Below are 9,771 nucleotides of genomic sequence, written 5' to 3' on the forward strand. Positions count from 1 at the left end.
GGAAGCATGAAGTACTATGTAATTGCCACTAAGACTATTACTATACTAATGGAGGGGGTAAGGAAGCTAACATGTATTGAGCACCTACTGTATACTAGCAGTTGACATGAATCATCAAGGATATTCTAGGACAAGTGTTAGGTTTCTGCATTCGGTAGAGGAGGGAGTGAGGTTCTGTTTGTCCAAGATCCCATGGGTGGTGAGGGGTAACGAGACCTCAATGTGCAGTCGTGGTGGGAGAAAAGGCCCAATGCTTCCGAAGGACTGCATGTCCCAAGCATAGGGTTTGGCGCCCCGTGACCCCCTTTAGTCCCCAGAGTAACCCTGGCTGGGGGTACTGTTGTGCTGCGGACTGACCTGAGTCTTAGAATGGTGAGTGGTTTGAATTCCTGCAGCTACAAAGTGGCAGAGCCGGATTCAAACTCAGATGTCGTCAGAATTCTGCTTATACTGGTGTCTTGGGCACAACCTTATCCCGACTCCCTCTGAGCCACCAACAGTCTCTGTGTCTATTCAAAACCCCAGAGAGACGACCAAACGCCACCATCACTGCCAAGCCCCAGGCCCACATGCGATCCTCCCCCGGCTTCCTGGGGGCAGGGGGACACTCTCAGAGACACAAAGACACGCAGCACCCAGAGGGGTCGTTGTTACCCAGAAATCTTTATTACAAAAATATTTTGCAAGCCAAAAAGTTTAAGTTGCAACTATATACAAAATGGGGCCTGTTTCCTTCCCAGCAGTCTTAAAATAAACTCTCCAAACCACGCTCCTTCCGCACTGTTGTCTCGACCTCTTCCTCTTCCTGGGGTTCGATACACAAGGTAGGAGACTCTCCAGGCTGCCTGCCTGCAGCTAAAACTACACGGCTCCCTTGGCCTCCTTCCCTCACTCCCCTTCCAAAATTCAAAATTAAATTAAATTAAATTAAAATGGCACCAAGAAAACATTCTTTCGAGATTCCGTGTGAGTGTGTGTCCGCGTGTCTGCGTTTTCTCTGGGCAGAAGACAAGGAGACGAAGGTTCACAAGCCAACCTTTTGGAATTTGGAAACAGTTCGAGGCAGGTGGCCGGGACACTGCGCTCCCAGATGCCACAGAGAATCTCTAGCTCGTTGGGCCAACGCTGCCCACATGGCCTGTTGGCTCAGCGCATTCCTGAATGCCATCATGTCAAACACCAACTCACAGTCCCCCAGAGAGCTGGGCCTGCGCTGAGCTCCCAGAGTCCCATCGGTAGGCCACGCTGATGGGCAGGATGGGTCAGCTTCTCTCTTGCTCTGCTGGTCTGAGCAGCAATCCCTTGGGCACCAAACCTCCGGACCCCGGTGGGGGCAGAGGGGGGAGCAGCGAGGATTAGTGTCTCAGTTCTAAGAGCTGATCAATCACACGGAGACCGATAACACACCGTGTACCTTTTGCTTGCCCTGGGCCCAGCCAGGCTCCCTCGCTGAATTGGAAGGGGGGAGGGAGGGGGGTCAGAGGACAGTGGGTCACAGCTTCTGCCCAACCTCCCGAGATAGAGGGACAGAACGGTGGGTCAGTCCTGGCCTTACAGCTGCCCAGACTGCTTGTCTGTCTTGGATTTATTCCAGTTTGATCCCAATAAGGTTTGAGAGCAGAAATGGAAGATTTCTCTTGCAGAGATCAGTTCAGAGAGCTGGAATGGGGGAAGGTCGCTAAGGGGTAGGGGGTGGAGGGTGGGGGGAAAGCCAGGCATAGCTTCCTACCCTGCATGGCCCTAAAGTGCTTATGAGGAATGGTGGGGAGGGAAGGCACCTTCCTCTCTCCTGTCCAGGTGAGCAGACTGAGGCATGAGGTCCGGACAAGACCGCAGGGTGGAGGAGGCAGCCTGCAGAAGCACTGGCTGGTTCCGACTTACCGCACCCAGGGCAGGAAGGCAGTAGTACCAGCCACGTGGCTTGGCTGAGAACGTGGCCAGTTTAGTCCTGGAGGGAAAGAAGGCTAAGCATCTCCACGGAGCCGCCAGAACGGAACCTTCTTCCCCATCCTCGGGGCTCTGGGACATGGAGGAACTCGTTTTCTGCTGTAGGATATTCCCTCCAGGAACCAACTGCTAAACCTTGGACGGCACAAGACCCAACCATGTACTTCAACACATGACAAAGAGCCGAGATAATGCTGCCGCTGTTTTAACAAAACAAAACAAAACAAAACACCACAGATCAAATTTTTCTTACACCTCAGTTTCAAGATTGCACGTTTCACATTTATCAATAATTTACAGGCGTCCACAGCGAGCTGTTGCTGAGTTAGTGCTAGCTGGAGGAAGCAAGCTCAGGTCTAGAAGGCGAGGCGGGTCCAGGTGGAGCGTCACGGTCAGGTTGCTGGTCCTCATGGAGTCTCGGAGGGCAGGAGGAGGAGGGGTTTGTTACTCAGTCCTGGTGGTGGTGGAGGATTCCCTGGCGGGTCCCCGCCTCCCCAGGGCTTGTGACGTGTCAGTCCGGGATGCAGGACCGTTGGCAGCAACCTCACCGAGTCTCAGGATGTGGTCCCAGAATTTGTTTTCTGGATTCTCCGTGGATGGGGCAGTTGAATTGACACAGAACTTTTCCCAGAGCCCCAGCTGGATGGTGGTGGTGGTGGTGGTGGGAGGAGCAGGTGAGGTTTTCTCCCTCCTCACCTTGGAAGATCAGGCTGCAAAGCATCTAGGAGGCTGTCAAGAGTCGCCAAGACCATGGCCAAGACCCTTGGTTGACGGAGAGAGGCATGAGAATTCCTGGACCCCTGGCAGCTCCGGCCAGTTCCCACGTGGGTTCCCCAGCTGGTCTGGCAGCATCGGCCTCCATGTGTGGCAATGTGGGGGGGCTGTGGCCACCCTGGAAATGCTAGAGAGCCAAGCGGGTTGGGGAGACAAGATCCAGCCTCATCCTTGGGTCCCAAGACCTGCACCACCCCGGCCCTCCAGGAACGAGGGTGTCTGCCCCACGGGGGACAGGAAGGCTCATGGGCACAGACCCAGAGACGACCGAGGCCCCGTTCACTTCCTCTGGACCTGGACGCTGGCGTACTCCGAGTGAGATGGCTCGGGCTTGGGGGCTGGCTGCTTGGGGGCCCGGTTGAGGTGGACCATGTCCAGGTCGGCATAGGTAAGGGTGTCCTCAGGCGCGGGCGGGCGGACGGCCTGAATGCTGGCGTATTCCGTGTGGTTGTTGGACTCAGCGGCCCGGGGGGCCGACTTCTTCCTCTTGGGCAGGTTCAGGTCTGCGTATGTGATGTCATTGTTGTCCTGGGTCTGGATGGGATGGAGAGAAGGTCACTCGGAGCCCCTACCTCTCACCCACTCGTCAGCACCAGGTCTGGATGCGTCTGTTTCCTCCCCTGACTCAGCCGTAGCTCACGCCCAGCTCCTCTCTGGCCAAGGTCACCTGCCAGCAGCCTTACCCTGCCAATCCGCCTCCCTCCCTCCTCACACAGCCTGAGGATCTTCTAAATGCCACCGTGGTCGCCTCCCAGGCTGACTCAGTGCCACCTCCTCCCACCGTTCTGTCCTGCCTTGTCCTCCTCCTCCCTCTGCCTGGAGTCCTTCCCCCTCCTTCTCCTGGTGAGGACTCCAACCCACCCTGCACATTTCAGAACAAGCGTGGCTTCCTCCTGGCTGGGTCCAGGCCTCCTTCTCTGTGCTTCCGCAGCCCGTGTTTCTCCCTGACAGCACCCACCACCCAGGGCTGTGTCTGTCTGGGGGGGGGTCTGAGTACATGCTGATCCCCCAGGGGGAGGGCACATGCATTCATTTACTCTTTTAGTCAACAAATATTCATTAGGGATTTGTTCTGATGCAGAAACCAAGGCTGACACAGAGGAAGCTTGATTGGTGTTGAATGAACGAACAAATGAATGGCAACAATTTCAGCCTCGTTCGGGGTGCAGCTGGGCACCGGGAGACAAGGAAGGGCATGGGAGAATGAGACCAGTGGGGAGGGCGGTAAAGGTTCTGCAGTCAGAAGCCTGGAGTTCGAATCCTGCTCCTGCTCTTTCTAGCTGAGAGACTTTGGGCAATTCATGTCACCTTCCTGGGCCTCAGTTTCCCCATCTGTAAAGTGGGGATAATAATCATATCTATCACCAGGATCGCTGAGAGGATCGGGTGAGATCAACCAGGGAAAGCTCTTAGAATGGAGCCTGGCACCCACTGGATGAGCACGTATGTTCGATAATGGCCACAATTAGCAGCCACCCAGCAAACCTGAACATCTATCTCCCATGTGCTAATCTTATGACTCGCAACTGCGCCTTAAAATTACCCATCAGGAATGGTAACCTTGGCTTCCTCTGTGCCTGGCACCCATGCTGCAGAGCCGGAGAGGAGCTGCCGGCAAGGTAACTCTGGTTGGTGCATGATAACCACCACAGATCTCAGTTCCCGACAGCCATCAGCACCATGCCGCCATCTGGGTCACCTTATGTAGGCCCTATCCCAGCCCGGCTTGGTCGGAATGATGTACCCAGTTTACAGGTGAGCCAACTGAGACCTGGGGAGGTTAAATCATTTGGTCAAAGTCACACAGCTGGAGAAGAACCAGTCTGTTGGGTTCTAAAGCTGTGGTCTGACCACACAGCTCCTCTGTCCCAACCTGCACATTCACACTTCTCTCTAGGAAACCCAACCCTCGCAAGGGCTGGCACCTGGCACCAGGAATCCCAACACCAGGCTGCCAACGCCACCAGAGCTGGGCTGTGAGTGCCCTGCTCCCTGCCCAGGGCCAGGCACATAGCAGGTGCTCAGCAAGTCTTTGCTGACTGAATTTGTTCCGGTTTCCTTGCTCAGTTCTTTTACCATCATTCTTTCCCCGGAAGGTTCTGGAAAGAACTCCAGAGGTAAAATGACTGGAGAGAAGGTCCAGGGCACTGGGAGGCCGCCCTGGGCCGGGGAGCAGGACACAACATGTTGGCCTACAAACATCATGTCTGTTAGCAGCCCTGGTTCTCTCCAACAGATTACATCTACCATGATGACAGCAGCCAGGGAAATGTCAAGGACAGCTGGCGTGCACGCGTTCCAGGTTCAGGGCAGGGCCTGTCTTGTTACAAGACACAGGGGAGCCCTTTGCCTCCAAGGGCTGACAGCATCAGCCCGGAAGGAGCAAGGCTGGGTCTCTCGGAAACAGGCCAACGCGCTGCCCGCGAAACCTCCTCAGCCACGATGAGGAGACGCTGCCAGCTGGAGGAATGAATGGCACAGGGTCTTTCCATCAGAAAGACAGGCTCTGGCAGCCCGTGCTGGTCGGTGTGAGAGGCAGCAGGAGGAGCCAGGAGGGAACCGGGCAGGGGCTCCTGTTGGAGGGGCTGGCCTGGGCAAAGGCCTGACTCCATTGACATAGAGTGCACTGTGAAGAGCGCCCCCTGGAGGTGTGCAGTGGGGGCACTGAGGCAAGGAGGTGAAGGCAGACATCCTGGCTGGAGTGGAGGGCGAGAATGTGCAGAGAACCAGGGGAAGGGAGGAAGGAACGTAAAGATCCTCCGCCCTCCGCACCCTCCCTCCCGCCCTGGGAAAGGAGTCTTAATTTAGAAGCGAATCTGCCGCTCCGGCTGGTGCAAGAAAATCACACCATCGAGTTTCCCAGGAAGGGCACCTCACCAAGGACTGTACCTGGGTTATTTCTCTGGCGTTCTTCTCGGGCTCATGCAGCCTAAAAAGGAAAGAGACACACAGATAAAAATATCCTCCCTATCTCAAGCACTCATGTAAATTGATAAGAATAACATTGAGGCTCACTTCCTATGGGGTGGAGGACATGGATGAGTGGTTCACAAAAGAAACAGCTGCTTATCAAGTGTTTGGACAGATGGTCTGTCTCATAAAAAAGGGAATTTGAAGCAATTTTTAAAGCTACTCTATCAGTAAGGATCTCTGAAAATTATAACACTGGGTGCTGGGGAAGATACGGTGAAACTGGCATCTACATATATAAAAGCCCAGTGCCCAGAATGGTGGAACGACCAGAACGACCAGTGGCTATGATGTGCACTGCGGCAGCCAACCAGCCTGATCCAGGTCCTGATTGGCCCACAACACAGGGCCTGCAGCCCCTGTCCCCGCCAGCCTGGCCCAATGGGCCCCCAGCCAGATCCCACCCATGCATGAATTTGTGCACCGGGCCTCTAGTTTTCATATATTGCTGGTGGGAGGGGCAAATTGAGGCAACCCTTTTGGGAAGCAGCTTAGTTAGGCAAACCAAGAGCTTGGAAGGTGTCATCATCTTTGGATTCATAATTGCATTTGGTGGCGGGGGTGGGGGATTCAAAATATCAAAAAAGCTGTCTGCACTGAGGCACTTGTGCAAGCAGGGTGGGGGAGGGAGCCACATCTAACAGCTCTGCCAGGGGGGACTGCCTAAGGAAATTAGGATAGACTCGCTGATAAAGATTTAAAAGGTTTGTGAAGAAGTTTCTGTTTTTAAATTATGAATGATTACATTAAAAGATTAAGTGAAAAAACAAAATTCTCAGTGGAATGATCTTAATTATGAAAAATGTGTGGATAACACTGGGAGGAAACAGTAAAATGCTAACAGCAGTGGTCTTTGGGTGGTATTTTTTCCTCTTTTTAGTTTCCCATATTCTCCCACTGTTCCATATCATACACATCTAGGTTTTATCATTAGAAAAGAAGAGGGCCCGGGCTGGTGCTCTCAGTGGTTAGCGCGCCCACAGGCTGGATTCTGGTCAAGGGCACACACCTTGGTTGCAGGTTCCTCACCCTGGCTGGGGCCCGTGCAGGGGCAACCAATCGATGTGGGTCTCTCACATCCATGTTTCTCTCTCTTTCCTCTTCCTCCTTGCCCCCTCCCTTCCACTCTCTAAAATCAATGGAAAAAATATCCTCCAGTGAGGATTAAAAAAAAAGAAGAAGAAGAAGGGGGAAGGATCAAGTGTCCTGGTTAATCAAAGAAGCCATTCATGCGCTTGATTCTGTAATTGGAGGCCATGGCCTGGCTCACTGCAGGGTCACAGTCAAGGTGGTGAGCAAGTCAGAGCCACTGGTTCCGCAGGAGCCGTATATATTCTCAGGCCACACTCTGGGGATTAGCCTGGATAATGTCAGAAGCGGGCAATGGGGCTTGGCCGCGGGGTCAGTCATGGATTTAGCATGAGTGCTTGGCTCAGAAAGCAGTTCTGGGCATGATGGGCCCAACCCGGCCACAGAAACGACCCTCCAGGAGCAGGGACAGCGTCTGGTAAGGAGGGTCACGCAGCTCTATCCACATCCCACCTGCTTCCAGCCCTCCGGGGCTCCCAAGGTCTCTGGTTCAAGTCCAACTCATCACCCTGCTCATAAGCCCCATATGGTCTGGCCCCTACTGCCCGTCTCCCTCCCCGCCCCCCCCCCCCCCCCGACTCATTCATTCCCCTGCCCTCATTTCCCCACTATCCACCCACCAAATATTTCGAGAGGACTACTTGATACGACACACTTTAGGTGTCAACAGCAACGTCCTTGAATGACCTTCTTAGCCACTGTTTTTGGTTAACTTGTGCATCATTCAAGACTCAACTATGGTGTCATGTCCTCGGGTTGGCTGGACTGAGCCTGATGACAATTTCAAACCTCCTTATGTGTGTTCCCGTCTGGTGTATGTGTCTGTCTGTCTGCCTGCCTGCCGTGCATCCTGACTGTAAGGGTGCTCAAAAGTGACTGGGAATGAATGCCAGTCAGACTGCCCCAGGGCCTTTGCACATAGTCCTCCTTGCCTCTTCATCTAGTTCACTCCTCCTCTTCCCTCAATCCCTGTTTCAAACAGTCCTTTCTCCGGGAAACTTGCACTGAATCCCCCAACTCCTCTCTCGGAACACTGGGCTCCTTTCTTTCGGAGCAGTACTCCAGACTGGAAGAGATTTTCCTTTGTGTGCGTGTGTCTGCTTCTTCTCTGGCCTCTCCTATCTCTGTGAGCGGAGCTGCCATTACTCAGCCCTGTGCTCGGGCTAAAGAGGTGGGAGCCATCCCGACTCTCCTCTCTCCTCCTTATAACCCATGTCTGAGCTGCATAAGGCTTGCTGACTCGGCCCCCAAAATACACATCAAACCCAAGCGCTCCATCACCTCCACCCTCCCAGCTCCCTAGATTCCCGTGGTGCCTCCTCCCTGTGTTCCTGCTTCCCTTCCCGACTCCCTGCATACCATTCTCCACATGTAAAAATGCATACATGATGTCGTATCATGTGTCTGCTCAAAACCCTCAACCCTGCAGTGAGTATCCTGACAGGCGAGGCCCGCATGGCCTGCCCCCCAACTCCCATCTCTCTCCCCCTGGCTCACTCCACTCCAGCTGCCCTGGCCTTCTCCATGTGCATGAATGTCTCCAACTGCTCCCGCCTCGGGCTCTTGGCATTGGCTGTTCCTTCTGCCGGGCCCGCTATTGTCCCAGATAACCCCATGGCCCATGATTTCCCATCCTCCAGCTAGCCTCTCAATGTCACCTCCTCAGAGAAGCCTTCCCTGATCACCCACCACACCCCATCTCCTACTCGGCTCTGAGCCCAGCTTTATTTTATTTAGGCAGCATCTGCGTCGCGCTGTGTATTAACCTCCGGGCTTGTTTGATCACCTGCTTCCGGACTATGGTCTCCATGTGAGCAGGGACTAGGCCCATCTGTTTCACCACTGGAGCCCTGACTCCCAGTAATGGGCTGGCGGGGCATTAGCACGCGGTAAATATTTGAGGAATAAATGAATGAATGAATGAATGAACGAACCAATGTCTGTCCCAAGTGCCATGGAACTGGGCCTTAGTGTCACTTTTGCTCCCCTTTGCAGTCTCCCAGCTTAAGGCCTGGCACTGAGCTGGGCTCAATAACATGAATAAATGAAAGGATCAGGGAAGCCCTATGTATTCCAAGAATAAACGCAGTGAATGTCTGACAAGTGAACAAATGGCCAACTGAATGAACCCCAGTGCCCAATTAAGAGAGCAGACACATTCTGCCGTCGGAGCTGGGGAAGATTACAGACAGTGTTCTGCCTGACGTTCCTCACCCAGGAAGGTGGATATCGCGGGTCCCTCCACCGGCTCTGCAGCCTGAGGGGCGCTTTGAGCTCAAAGCGGCGGCATCCCCCGTGGCACCCTCCCCGTGGTGCGCAGCGCTGCCCACACCAACGTCCTCTGGAAAGCGTCTGACTCCAGCCGGCCCAGCGGAAGCGGCCGCTACATGGGAAGCCACCATTACGGCTCGCTAGCTATTGCTTTGGTTTAGAGAGATGAAAGGGAGCAAGCGATCTCCCGGCTCCCTGGGTAGGCTCCTGATGGAAAAATAAAAAACAGGCAGAAAACGGCTGGCTGGCTTCTCTGGGGAGGAAGAAATAGGCAGCGAGAGCACTGGCGCAGACAAAGAGCGTCAGCTTCGGTGTGGAGACACGGGGAGGGAGTCGCGGCGCCAGCACTCACTGGCTGCGGGACTTGGGAAGGTCACAGGACCTCTCTGAGCCCCAGCTTCCTCGCCCACACATGGGACAACAGTAACCTTCTAACCGGGGGTTCTCAAAGTCTGGCTCGGGAGCAGCAGCAGCAGCACCCCCTGAGAACTTGTCAGAAACACACATTCTGCATTAGACACTCTGGGGGCGGGGCCAGAAGTCTGTGTTTTAACAAGCCCTCCAGAGGATCCGCCACACACCCGAGTCTGAGAACCACTGCTCCATTACACGGGATAACAGTAAATCACAGGGTTTTTTGTGATCATTAAAATCACCTCTGGGCTAATGCCGGCAAAGGCATAGATCGGTTCCTGGAGCCCAGTGAGGGCTCAATGCATG

At 54.3% G+C, this 9,771-nt stretch overlaps 1 protein-coding gene across 1 annotated transcript in view; it reads right to left on the reverse strand.

Annotated features, from left to right (window-relative positions):
* Positions 1-644: 644 nt before the first annotated feature.
* The window catches only part of SIRPA (signal regulatory protein alpha), a 43,747-nt gene continuing 34,620 nt past the window's right edge, over positions 645-9,771 (reverse strand). Inside the window, exons 8-9 of the mRNA XM_081096981.1 lie at positions 5,611-5,650; positions 645-3,255 (exon numbers count right to left, since the gene is read on the reverse strand). Coding sequence (XP_080953107.1) covers positions 3,001-3,255; positions 5,611-5,650 — 295 coding nt within the window. The 3' untranslated portion in view covers positions 645-3,000. The remainder of the gene's footprint in view (positions 3,256-5,610; positions 5,651-9,771) is intronic.

The sequence above is a fragment of the Myotis nattereri genome (genome assembly GCF_964212035.1).
Source record: "Myotis nattereri genome assembly, chromosome: 8".
NCBI lineage: Eukaryota > Metazoa > Chordata > Mammalia > Chiroptera > Vespertilionidae > Myotis > Myotis nattereri.